Source organism: Ornithorhynchus anatinus, chromosome 4 (genome assembly GCF_004115215.2).
Source record: "Ornithorhynchus anatinus isolate Pmale09 chromosome 4, mOrnAna1.pri.v4, whole genome shotgun sequence".
Taxonomy (NCBI): domain Eukaryota; kingdom Metazoa; phylum Chordata; class Mammalia; order Monotremata; family Ornithorhynchidae; genus Ornithorhynchus; species Ornithorhynchus anatinus.
Genome location: NC_041731.1, coordinates 40,654,053 through 40,667,538, shown reverse-complemented (window position 1 = coordinate 40,667,538; position 13,486 = coordinate 40,654,053). Strand labels below are relative to the sequence as shown.

The 13,486-nt window shown below is 42.4% G+C and overlaps 1 protein-coding gene across 7 annotated transcripts in view; it reads right to left on the bottom strand.

Annotated features, from left to right (window-relative positions):
• The window catches only part of SEC16A (SEC16 homolog A, endoplasmic reticulum export factor), a 45,033-nt gene that overhangs the window by 12,607 nt on the left and 18,940 nt on the right, over positions 1-13,486 (bottom strand). For 6 of the 7 annotated variants that reach the window (XM_039911787.1, XM_029061941.2, XM_029061942.2 and 3 more), the window contains 16 exons: positions 12,908-13,028; positions 11,135-11,324; positions 9,983-10,154; positions 8,720-8,862; positions 8,220-8,281; positions 7,972-8,110; positions 7,261-7,506; positions 6,452-6,549; positions 6,006-6,087; positions 5,478-5,595; positions 5,152-5,263; positions 4,750-4,855; positions 3,195-3,335; positions 2,396-2,509; positions 1,816-2,008; positions 1,142-1,402 (listed from right to left, as the gene is read on the bottom strand). In XM_039911787.1, the coding sequence (XP_039767721.1) occupies positions 1,142-1,402; positions 1,816-2,008; positions 2,396-2,509; positions 3,195-3,335; positions 4,750-4,855; positions 5,152-5,263; positions 5,478-5,595; positions 6,006-6,087; positions 6,452-6,549; positions 7,261-7,506; positions 7,972-8,110; positions 8,220-8,281; positions 8,720-8,862; positions 9,983-10,154; positions 11,135-11,324; positions 12,908-13,028 (2,298 nt within the window). The remainder of the gene's footprint in view (positions 1-1,141; positions 1,403-1,815; positions 2,009-2,395; positions 2,510-3,194; positions 3,336-4,749; positions 4,856-5,151; positions 5,264-5,477; positions 5,596-6,005; positions 6,088-6,451; positions 6,550-7,260; positions 7,507-7,971; positions 8,111-8,219; positions 8,282-8,719; positions 8,863-9,982; positions 10,155-11,134; positions 11,325-12,907; positions 13,029-13,486) is intronic. The other variant, XM_007656157.4, reaches the window with a different exon arrangement.

The window sequence follows — 13,486 nt, the reverse complement described above, 5'->3', positions numbered from 1 at the left end:
CCCTGAAGGACCAGGGACCAAGTCTAACTTTGATGTGTGCATTTTTTTCCCAGCACACAGCACAGTGCTCTGCACCCTGTAAACACTTAACAGATAACATTACTTTTATGACTATTACTACTGCATAACATCTGTCATTTTCAAGGCCCAATTTCAACCCTGACCACTCAAGGTGGGTCATTTCCTTAATTCTTTAGAAAAACAAATTGAAAATACTTTCAGTCACATTTGAATCTTTGATTTGTCCAAGTGTTTAAAAAAAAAAAGGCACGGCAATGACAGGAAGTGCCAGAACTGCTGATAGGAATTAAGTTCAATCTGGAGTCTAGCAAACCCAACTCATTGGGATGTTACACCAGGAATTCAATCCAAAGACCTTGGAATTCGGGGGAGAGGAGTCAGAAAGACCAGTGCCAATTATCCAGCTATACCGAGATTTTTAATTTAGTAATCCCTGCCTCGATTGATAATATCCAATTGTGAACGCATGGGGTAATCTGAAATAATCTAATAGGGCTCCAATAGAGAAGCAGTGTGGCCTAGTGGATAGAGAGTGGTTCTGGGAATTGGAAGGGTCTGGGTTCTAATCCTGGCTCCACTACTTGTTAGCTGTTTGACCTTGGGCAAGTCACTTAACTTCTCTGTGCCTCACTCACCCCATGTGTAAAAAGGGGATGAAGACTGTGAGCCCCATGTGGGACATGGACTATGTCCAACCTGATTAGCTTGTATTTATCCCAAAAGTTAGTAGTGTCTACCACATCAGAAGCACTTAAATATCATAAAAAATTTAAAAAGGCCTCCCACTCAGCCCTTGTGTACATATACTTATAGTGGGTTGCCTCCCCAGCCTATAATTTCCCTTAGAGTCAGCACCTCCCCTGTAGACTCGAAGCTCCTTGAGGGCAGGGATCGTGTCTACTTACTCTGCTATACTCTCCCAAACACCTAGTACAGTGTTCTGTACACAGTTATGCGCTCATTAAATACTACTGATTCCATCTCACCCTTCTCTTAAAAAAAAAGCAAACCCCCAAAACCAAAGCAAACAAACAAAAAACAAAACCCCAAACCAGAACTCAAGCCAGACCTCATGTTTTCCCCTCCAAAGAATGGCAGGAAGTGACTGCAGGAGGCCAACCTGGGTCCTGGCTCCTGGATTCCTCTGGCAACTGTTCAGCTGCGTGGCTAGACTGCCCACCTGGTAGCCCATCAGGTCCTAGGTACACAGCTCCAGGCTCACCGCCGTACTGATCCGAAAACCCTGGAACAGAGCCAGGTGGACTGTAGCCAGGGACTGGCCTCATAGAGGGAGGCCCTGGGTAGAATGGCACGCTGCTCGAGTTTTCTTGCTGCAAAGGAGGTGCCACGCCAGCTGAACCATCCAGTATCGTCTGAGGAGCTGCCGGGTAAGAGAAGAAAGCTGCATGAACAGTTCCGTTCCACAGTTCATCCACAGAACAACTGATATTTGAGCAAATCTGAGCACTTCAAACTAAACCACTTTTTATACCCCAAAAAAAAACGGTCTGTCAGGTATAATAGTTCTTAACTGAAGCTACAGTTAAGTCCATAGATAGTAAAACTACAGCCTGCCTTCTCTCATACTGAAAACAACAGTGGGTCTAATTTTAACCATATAATCGCTTAACTCTCTCCCAACAGACTCCAGAGTTGAGGCTCTGATGGCTTGCTTTTCCTTGGCTATTCCTATGTACACCTATGGCTCCCCAATTTTTATTTTTAAATATTTCTTTGAGCAGGGGGGAGAGAAACTTTTACTTTCCCTCCCTTGCTTAATTATGAAGCACTCACCTGATGGCATGAGCCGCACATTCTGATTAGGTGGCTCCAAGTTAGGCAACAGGGATGCCAGTAACGGGTTGCCTGCCCCTGCATCCATATCTTGGGCAAGTCCTGGGCCATCATAATGCTCTAATTCAGAGCTCGGGGTGCTTGGATACTGCTGAGGGGTTCCTCTGTCTGGATTCCAAATTATATCACCTTCCTAGAAAATACAGTGTTCGGGCAATTTTAAAGAAGCAGAGCACTTTAACAGAACCTAAATCCAATTTAAAATTATAGACATGAAAAAGAGATGCATGGCATGGGTTTTAAAAGCTAGAAAAAAACACCTCACATTAAACTGACAACCTGAATTAACCAAGTCTAGAACTCTAATTATCAAATTTATCTTCCTAAAGTATGTAAAGTATGTGTCATTAGTGCATCAGTATATTTTTAGCTCATTACTACTTGACATTTCTATAACAGTCTTCACACCTAGGATTTCCAGTATGAAAGAAAGCTTCAAAAGAGTATTTTAGTATTTCAAAAGCCAGTTCAAGTTACTAACAAAAAAGGTTGGACTGCCCTGGAAAACAAAATTTCATACCTTTATTTGTCCTTGCAAATGCTGAAGCTGAACTAACCAAGCAGGTTCAATAAAGGACTCCTGTTCTGGCTTCTCTTTTATCTGAGGATCGAAGAGTCGTAACTGGGAGGCTATCTAGAAGGGGGCAAAAAACAACAGTGGCCACTGATTACTACAGGCAATTTTGTCAGCCAGTTGTTTTCTTGTCAAAAATCACTGTAATTGATTACCAACCTTTACGATGTTAAAGTCAAGAGTAACATGTCAATAAAATTAGCCTCGAGGGCTTACTGAACTCCCCTACCATATGGGCCTATTCATTAAGGACACAATCCACACATGGCCTTTACTTAAACTTGAGAAGTGCACCATTTTTCGGTGTCTTTGACGCCACGAGAAACTTTTCATGATGCAGTATTCCACAATTATGTCACGTGGACTGTGGGAACTGTTAAGCAAATCAAGTGTATTTCGATACAAGAATCCTTCCTCTCACTCATGTGCCATCACATCTCTCCTTGTTACCAACCATTTCCCTCAAACAGGCACACCACAAGGCCACTCACTTTCAACTGAACCCAACAACAAGTAGACAGACACCGACGGGGGGAGTGAGTCGCTTAAAAAGTCTCCCAGTAACACACTAGTTCAGCCAACAGAAGACTGCTGGGAGAAACTTTATGCTAGGTACTCCTGTTTTCAAGTACTTATCTAACTTGCCCCGGAGAACAATTTCAGTAAATATACTCAACACTTCATCTTTTAGCCTGAACGTTCTAACCTTCCTGCAGCCACCAGAAAAAGCACCAACAGACAGTACCTGAATAAGTTGACTGATGAGCACTGGTGAATACTGGTGTGGCTGCTGAAGAATGGTTTTGGAAATGACTTCGCAGTAATGAAAGGCTTGCGCAGCGAGACCCGCTTCGGCCAGTCGACAAGCGTAAATGAACTTGAACACCTAAAAATCAAGACAGTATGGTTACGCGGCAGATCTAATGTGCTGTTACTCTGTCTTTGCCTTTCTTCGTTAACGGCCATGTCGCATCTGAAAGACAACTTATGGTTAGGCGAGCCATTACTATGGAAATACTAAACATTCACCGGCAGTGCAATCGTTTTCCTTCTTCTTGAGGCTATGGTTTCTGGGAGGGAAATATCATATGATGAGAATCTGATACTCAGCCAATACCACGCAAGGCTCACTTGCCCGGAGTTTGGGATTTCCAAATATTCCAATAAAGAACATTTTCCCCACGCAACTTCTGTACTAAGTCGAGAACTTGTGGCGTAGATTTCGCCATTCAAAATTACAGCAGCAAGAAAGAGAAGCACATGAGAGGGAGGCAGAGAGCCACACCTTCACTGAGATGCCCACATCTGGAGAATCACCAATTTGCCAAGAGAGAGGCCTCAGGATGGAACGGCAGGAACCGCGAGAGAAAGTAAGGGAGATGGCCAGGTTGCAGAAGGCCCTGCTGCCAATAGCTGCCCCAGGCGGGGTGGGAAAAACCGGGCAGCCGACAGTGGACATGACACCAGATGGACTTTCACTTACCTCTTCCTGATGCTGCTGCTCTGTCTACGCGCACTGTCTACGCGTAGACAGTCTGTCTAGGGCACTGTCTACGCGCTGGGGTAGATACAGGGTAATCAGGTTGTCCCACGTGAGGCTCACAGTCTACATCCCCATTTTGCAGATGAGGTAACTGAGGCACAGAGAAGTTAAGTGACTTGCCCACAGTCACAAAGCTGACAAGTGGCAGAGCGGGATTCAAACTCATGACCTCGGACTCCCAGGCCCGAGCTCTTTCCACTGAACCACGCTACTGCTGCTTCTAACATGACTACTTGTAGCTAATTCTTGCGCTCAGAACAGTGCTGAACACATAGTAAGCGCTTAACATACACCATTATTATTAGAGAGCCACCATTATTATTAGAGAGCCCCATCCAGACATATTCTCAGTAGTCCAGCTTCCCCAAGTCCCAGCTTTCCCAAGTAATCATTCTACCTGGGACAATCTCCAAGCTCATCAGGATACTTGGAAACGATGGTGTCGCTTACAATTCTGTTTATATTCAACATCTGGGAACTACAAGATACCCAAAACTCTAAAAAAAAAATTTAAAAATAAAAATGAATTGCCACATATACATAGGGGGTGGGGGGATTCAACTGGGTTTTGAAGTGAATGACAAAAATTACAACTCATTTAATTCCAGAAATAAGGAGGCAAAAGCCTCCTTAATTAGAATTTAAGAGAAATAGTGCTCCAAGGCTTTAAGCAAATCACGTTCAAGAGAGGCTTACATAAGACACCCAAGAGCCTCTGAAAAACTTTTTAAACAGGATACATGGGACAAATTCTCACCTGAAAGTTTGGTAAGAAGCAGGGCTGACTTCCCAATGACTGTGCGTATTCATAAGCTTCCGTTCTGTGAATGGCTTCATTGGAAGCAAATTTTAGAAACGGCCAACTATAGAGAAAAAGACAATTCCATTTATTGAAAAAAAGATAGGTACTCAAATCGGTAGTAACAATTCCCCTTAAAGGTAGTCACCGGTCAGTCTGAATTGTAGGTTGAGTTGTGAAAACAACAATTCTCCCTTTTTTCAGCCCAGGGGATCACTACAATCTAATTACGGATATTAGTGTCAGAGAACACTGGCAATCAAAATCAAATGAAAAAATGAAAAGCGAAGGTCCCTTTAATTTTAGCCACTAAAGGGCAATTCTTTTTGATTGGAGAAAATAGATAGAAAGCTGTGACACCTGTGATTTGATCCAATTAGGACGAGTTTTGTTGTTTTCTTTGTATAGACTCCAAATCCAACCTGGGCCATCAAGTAGCAAAAATGTGCAGCATCCAGGAGGCCTTTTGAAGCTGAAAAATCAGACAGAAGCTCAGTCAGGATGCGACTAGGAATTTCTAAAGACTCGAAAACATTCAAATACAGAAAGGTGGGGGGGTTGGGGGGGAGGAACCACCGGAAAAAATAATTGAATCTGCTCTATATTTCGGATCCACTGGCTGTCCTTAAAATGTCTTTGTTTCTTCGCTTAGCTGCCGCAATGCTAAGCTCAACATCTTCACTCACCAAGAGTATCCCCCATAGTGGCAATTGTCCGTGACTCCACATCCATATTATTGTTCAGGTTGGATAAAACCATAGCAAGGTGAGGTCTCCAGTCTCCCCATTTCTCATCTCCACAGCACTAAAATGAGAAGACGGAATATTTATTGGGCTCTTACTTGGTGCAGAACATTCCACTTAGCGCTTTGGAGGGTACAATATAAAAGACTATGGAGACAAACCCTGCCCACAAGGATGAGCCCCCCACCAAGGGGCAGGAACTGTGTCTCATTCAATTCCCACCCATATTTTATTTCCCAGTGCTCAGAACAGTGCTCTGCACAACCTAAGCACTTAATACTATCACTGCTCCTACTATGGATCTCACAAACCGGAGGAGTGGGGAAGGGGAATTCTATGAAGGGTGAATAATTCTGTGAAGGGTGAATAATTCAGGTGGGAATTATACCGTCCAATGAAGCAGAAGCCTGGCTCCCGGTAAGACACGTGAAGTGTCTGCACCGCGGAGGCCTCCGCAGAAACAATACTCACTGTGGATGCAGCTGGCATTCTTCCAGACATGAGTTGGTAAACAGTTTGCAGTGGATCATTAATTGGGAGGCTGTTGGCAAACCTGCATGTACATCAAGACAAACACAGTTTCAAGGCAAATTGTTTTGGTCTGAGCCATCCCTCACTTCATTGAAACAGAGCAAATTCATGCATACTGAAAATTTAAAAAGGCAGAGAGTCTACAGACTATGGAATTCATAGAGTTGGGTTTTTTTTTCCTGCAAGCACTGTTGGAAAGCTACAAGTCACTCCTGTAAAATGATGGGGTTTTTTGCACTGACAAAGCCTAAATGGGAGCACAGCTAAAGAGGAATTCCTTCAAGCTTATCTCAGCGGAACTACCAGATGCTTCCATACATCTGAACTAAGGAATGAACTGAATCACACTGGACGAATAAACTAAGCGTTCAAGTAAAACCCATTACCTGGTCATCACTCTTGCGTGTGTTCGGTTGTCCATTTTACTGGCGAGTAATAGAGCATGACCCCATAAGCCATGCTTCATAGCAGATTCCAACGCATCCTGTTGATTTAAGGAAAAACAAATGCAACTGGCCTTGATTAGGATATAAAAACCCACCGCACAAAATATCAGCTAAAAATTATAGGGAATAAGCATGTGAGCCCTATGTGGGACCCAGGGACTGTGTCCAACCTGATTAATTTGTATCTACCCCAGTGCTTAGAATAGTGCTTAGTAAGTGCTTAACAAGTACCATAATTATTATTTATTATTGTAGTACAGAGGAACTGGCAAACACGGTCTCTGCCAACGAGGAGCTTAGAGTCTAGATGGGGAGATGGACCTCAATATAAATAAACCCATTAAGGATATATACATAAGTTACGTAAGACACACAAGTCCTATGGGGCTGTGGATGGGGTGAATATCAAGTGCTTGAAGAGTTCAGATCCAAGTACATATGCAACACAGAGGGAGAGAGTTGAAGAGGGTTGAGAAGGGATGACTGGAGAGAAGCAGGGGAGACTTTAGGGAGATAATAAGCATAATTATGGTATTTGTTAAGCGCTTATTACGTGCCGGGCACTGTACTAAGCAAGATCATGCGTGATGGTTTCAATTTTATCAATGAAGTATGTGGCCAGGTAATTAGGGGAAAGAGATGGTGGGGGCGGGGGGAACAGGAGGCTTGGGAAGGGAGTTAAATGTCCGCAACAGGTGGTGGGGGAGGTGAGTACGGGAGTGAATTATAAAGGACAAGTAAGTGCTCACCTTCTTCCGGCCATAAAGCAGGAGCTCTCTGAATCTCTCTGTCTCCTTCTCAAAACTATCAGTAGTGGTTACCAGACTGTCGGTGAGAAACGAGAGCTGTGCTTCGCCGGCCTCCTCCTCCTCAGCTTGCTCCACGGCCTCATTGGAAAAGTCAATCAGGTTTGCTTCATTGGGAGATTTCCCGGGAAGCCACACGGTTTTGTGATCTCTTAACAGAAGCTCTGCAATGTCTGTCCCCACGACAGTCTGTAGAAATGGCCAGGAGATTAAAAAAATAATAATAAATCTGAATTCTGAAACGATGTTTCCGAGGACACAGTGATGCTCACCAATGTAGGAAGATGGAAAAGTAATAAAAACTTTTCTTTTATTAAAAAAAAAAGACTGGGCAGAAGAGGAAGAAGCCAGGTGTCTAGATGAGATTCTGAAAGGTTCTACCTTGGTCCCTTGATCCTTAGTATACTATACTGATAATGGAGGAAACTGAGCAAATACATTCACACAGAGGTTACAAACAATGTGACTCTGATTTTTATCTCCCTTACAAAGGCCACAAACATTTCATATTTCCTAGACTCAAATGCAGCATATTTACTCAAGGGCTTTACCAGTAACAGTTATTACCTTCCAGTTGGGATCAAAACTCACTAGGATTTCCTTCAGTTCTCTCTAAAACTTGAAACACGCAAAAGCCAATGAAAAGAAACATACCCCATTCTGCCTGCACAACAGTACAATAAAATCCCAGAGAAGACTGGCAGACTCTTTATCAAGTAAATTTTCATTTCGAAAACATTCCGTTGCTTTGTTCTGTGCAAAATTAATAACATCCACTTTATGGGTGTCATCTCTAAAACAGGAACAAACAGAATTCAGTGCCACAGAAAAAAAGTTGAACAAAATGCTAGGCTTAGCAACTATCATTATATATAAGAAATATAACATTGAATAGTACATACTTAGCTAGTGGTCCAGGGAATGACCTCATCTCTTCCTGTTCCGGAGTATGTTGCAGCATAGTCTAAATCAGAAGATAATGATAAACCAAATTTTCAAATAAACAAATATGAAGGCCTAAAATACATATGGCAAAATTAAAATTGAGACATCATCTATACGCAAGTGACAGTCTTACTGAACGTAATCCAGTGGTTAAGGTAAAAAAAGTAAATGCAAACTTCTCTTGCACTACTCCAGAAATCTACACAGATATGACAATGTTGCCTTTTAACAGAACTGTGAAAAAATTTAGGGAAGAATTGGAAAATTTAAGACCCAACAAAGGTTTGGGGGAAAGCATAAATATTTTAATTTTGGCATACCACTGAGGTTTTTTCTGTGTTGCAATTTTAAAGGCTGAGAATGTCAAAAATAAAAAAAGCTAAATGAAAACAGCCTCTATTTTCCTTAAAATGTGGATGCAAAAAAAAAAAAATTCTCAAGGCATTAACATTGTTACCTCCATGCTGTGTATCTCAACCAAAGCTGGCTGCCCTTCAGAAGGCAGGTTGGGAAGCACTTTAATAAGATGACCCCCAGGCCCAAATCGTGCACAGACATGAGTCACTGAAAATTTCTCAGGTGTGGATGGTCTTGAAGGAACTAAATTTGAAAGAAAAAAAAAAAACTATTGGGTTTTGCAACAATTTCTTTTAAAATTAACTGTTAGTTTGGATTTATAAAATAAACATGCATTTACAAACCTCATGTATAAAGTTAAGAGGGAATCAATGGTTAAAATTAAATACAATCACATTATTAAATTCTTATTAAACATAAGGACTCAGGCACACTTCTGGCAAACATTCAAAAATATAGCCATGTCTGTTTCTTTCCTATTGCAAGAAATAAAATATTAAAATTCCTTACTTGAAGAGGTGAGGGATACCTAAGAAAAAAGGAGAAGGGTTCTGAAAAAGTTGTACTGCTGTCAAAATCTGGATTTTGGACAGATTCTTTCAATATGAACAAGCAGCAGTCCTAGCCTAGAGATCTTGAGAAATATTCCACACTGAACTCTATTTAATTTTCTGAGTTTTTTTCTCTGTGTCTAATATGAACATTCAGAACCTGTGATATGCATTGATTTGCACGGCTTTCCTCTAACCAGCACAAACCTTAAGGTGATGATGAGACTGCTATTACCTTAGCATCCAATTAAATTGTCAAAAGCCATCGGTTTCCACATGAAAGGGGGGAAAGAATCTATTTTTACGGAAAGATTTTCAATATTCAGGGATGAACTAGGTAAACATGTCACCAGTCGGCTGATTTGATATACGATTCTCAAAGTTTTCCGTGAAGCAGAAATAAAGCTTCAAAGTATTGGGGGGGAGGGAGGCTTTCGTGATATCTGGCATTTACAATTGCAATGGCTGCACACAAGACTTTCAGAATACACACAATATATAGTCAATAGTGAGAAACAGATCTAGGAATGACTGGTCAGTAACAGGACTTCCTCAGACTGTGAGCTCCATGTGCCAGGCAACGTGTACACCAACTCTCCCGGGTGCTTAATACAGTGCTCTGCCCACAGTAAGTGCTCAATAAATAGCACTGATTGATTGATTTCTGAGGAAGACCGCCACAGATGAAAAGAAAAGGGAATTTGCTTTCTTCTGTCCATTTGCTACAATGACCACTCCAGGATGTGGGGAAAGAGGGAACTCTGGACTATCCTTCCTGTCCCTTTCCCTGTCGGATACATTCCTCAACATACCGTGTTCTGTAGCGGACCATCCTGTTTCAGAAGGGTAGCCGTAATCTACAAAAGTCTGTGCATCCTTGAAGTGATTACTGTATCCATAGGAATAGTCTCCATGATGGGAGCCTGGCTGAGCTGTGGCATCATATGAATTAGCAGTCACATCATGGTTTCTATAGATCTGGCTCTGGGAATAATGAAAAAAGAATGAATGATGAATGCTACTGCATTCTAAAAGCAAAATATCTGCATAGCTTAAAGCTGCGAACGATTACTTAACAATAATTTACAAATGGTGTGCCTTGCCCAAAATATAGCAGTAGTAGTAGTAATAATAATAATAATAATGATGATGATGATGGTATTTGTTAAGCGCTTACTAGGTGCCAAGCACTGTTCTAAGCAATGGGGGAGATACGAGGGAATCAGGTTGGACACAGTCCCTGGCCCATGTGGGGCTCACAGTCTTAATCCCCATTTTACAGATGAGGTAACTGAGGCACAGAGGAAGCTGAGCAGCTAAGCCACGCTGCTTTTCAAATACAACAGCAATGGACCAAACAAAATTCATACCAATAATTTAATATGATTTTTCAACTGCTTCCATGAAATTAATTCAGTCCCATACCCCAAAGATCTTTCCCACATCAGTCAACATTGGTTAGACATTCAAAGGAAAATCTCTTAGTGGACTCTAAGCAGAAGGTAGAGAAGCAGCATGGCTCACTGGCAAGAACACGGGCTTGGGAGTCAGAGGTCATGGGTTCTAATCCCAACTCCGCCACTTGTCAGCTGTGCGACTCTGGGTGAGTCAGCTTCTCTGTGCCTCTGTACCTTCTCTGTACCTTATCTGTAAAATGGGGATTAAGACTGTGAGCACCAAGTGGGACAACCTGATGACCTTGTATTCCCCCCTGACAGCCTAGAACAGTGCTTGGCACACAGTAAGTGCTTAACAAATACCATTAATATTACTATTACTCAACTTAGAGACACTCGGCAATTCAATTATCTGCTAGCAGCCCTAATACTAAAAGTCACACTTGTGGGAACCAGAAAGTAGAATATCCAGGTGGCAAGAAGGTAGTGGCAACAGGTTTATAAACTGATGGTGAGAGCTAAATTTCAAACTTCAAGGGATCAAAAATACATTTTTCAGAAACTCACCTGACGAGACCGAGAGCTGAAGCTACTCTGACGACTATGGGAACTCTGTTGGCTGTGGGCGGAATGCTCACTGTGGACACTGCGTCTGTCCAGCTCATCACCGTAAGGATCTCTGTGGGGTTCAGGTTCGTCATCAAAACTCCCAGTAAATCGAGGATCGTACCGCCAGTGATCCTCATATTTTTCAGGCCTAGGGGGAGTAGTGAAGAAAAACACTTTATCTGAAAAAGAACTGTGATGCAGGGATTGGGAATTAGAAGCAATCGAGCGGTCTGGGCAGAGTCGGGAGGACAAAAGAGTCAAGGTCGGTGAAGGTGGATAAGGGTCAGCCAGGGCTGGGAAAGGGAAAGAAAGCCAAGTTCAATTTGGGGAAAGGTGGCCCTCACCATTCAAACAAGCCAACTCAGGCTTCCCATGTGTGAACCTGGCGTAGAGGATGAAGAGAACAGAAGCAGCCCGGCCTAATGGATCGAACACTGTCCTGGGAGTCAGGAGGACCTGGGTTCTAATCCTGGCTCTGCCTCTTGTCAGCTGTATGACCTAGGGCAAGTCATTTAACTTCTCTGTGCCTCAGTTACCTCATCTGTAAAGTGGGGATTAGGACTGTAAGCCCATGTGGGACATGAATTGTGTTAAATCTGATTAACTTGCATCTACTCCAGTGCTTAGAACAGTGTCTGGCACATAGTAAGTGCCTAACAGATACTTTAAAAAAAATTGGAGGTGAAGGGGGAGACAAGAAGAGACAGTCTTTCAAGTGCATAATCACAGTGTCTTGTTCATAATAACTGCGGTTTTTGTTAAGCCCTTATCATGTTCCAGCCATTGTTCTTAAGAGCTGGGGTAGATACGATATCATCGGGTTGGATACGGTCCCTGCCCCACATAGGGCTCATACTCTTAATCTCCATTTTGCAAATGAGGGAACTGAAACACAGAGAAGTGAAGTGACTGGGCTCTCTAGGATCCCAAATCCCAAGTGAAAAAGTAACACTTAGTCGATTGTGAAGTTTCATGAAGGTATGAAATTGACTTTTCCCCTTCCCCAGAAATCAAGGCCTGATCAAAATAAAAACTAGTGCTGATGCAGTAGTAGGTCCCATACTTGCCAAAATCCAAGTCTAATTGGACCCAGCCCCAGAATTCCAGCTGAAGCAAGGCTCTAATGCTTTTGAGGACAGGGAAGGCAATGAGGAAGGCAGAGAAGAGTGATGAGAGTGATAAAAGTGTAAGGAAAACTACTAACTTAAGAGGACATTATATCCCACGGGAAATATTTCAGTAAGTCACAGGCTGCAAAAAGCCAGGACATTCAAAATTAGAGCTGTGATCTTTCTCTAAACTCCAACTGCTAAACCCAAAAGAAGGATTCTAACTTGGATAAAATAAACATGAAAATTCACAGGTTTTGGGCCTCACACGGGTTAGTAAAGTGGCCTTTGTAATGTGTGCCAATAATTAACCTAATGATAAAAAGAATAAACATACCAACATGCCTGAATGTTCTCACAACCAATGTAAATCATAACCTTCATTTTTCTTAGCAAACTGACCTGAATACCACTGTACTAATTCAGATATAGAAACCCTGTTGAAGGTGTCTCATCCGTAAATCTTTCTGTTTCCAACCCAGGATCTTGAGAGCCAATTCTTCCCGAGAAACTCTATGGGCCAGCTTAGATTTTCAGAAAGTTACAAATGAATCAAGGAAAGGAACAAAGGGAATACCTCTCACCCATTTTGTTCCAAATCTTCCAAGCTCTCATCACTAACCTGTCATCGTAATATGGCTCTTTCCTGTATGGATCGTGTTCGGAATCATACCAGTATCTGCGGTCATAGCGGGAATCCCGGTACCTGGGGTCATACTGATAACGTTCCCAGCGACTTGGATCTGAGAGGATGAAATGGATGGCTTAGTACTCATTCAGTCATTCATTCAATAGCATTTATGGAGCACTTACTTTTTGCAAAGCACTGTACTAAGCACTTGGGAGAGTACAATATAACAAGAAACACATTCCCTGCCCACGATGAGCTAGTAATTCAAGAGAAGAAACTGAATATAGGGGGCAGCGTGAGAAGCAGCATTGCCTAGTGGACACAGCACAGGCTTGGGAGTCTGCTGTGGGACCTTAGGCAAATCACTTCATTTCTGTGCCTCAGTTCCCTCATCTGTGAAACGGGAATTAAGACTATGAGCCCCATGTGGGACATGGACTGTGCCCAATCAGATTATCTTGGATCTACCCCAGAGCTTGGTACCCTTTTTTTTTTTTTTTTTAAGGAGGCCCCATCTATCACCTCTGTCATAGTATTTTTTAATAACATCCCCCCTACCACTCAAGTCAG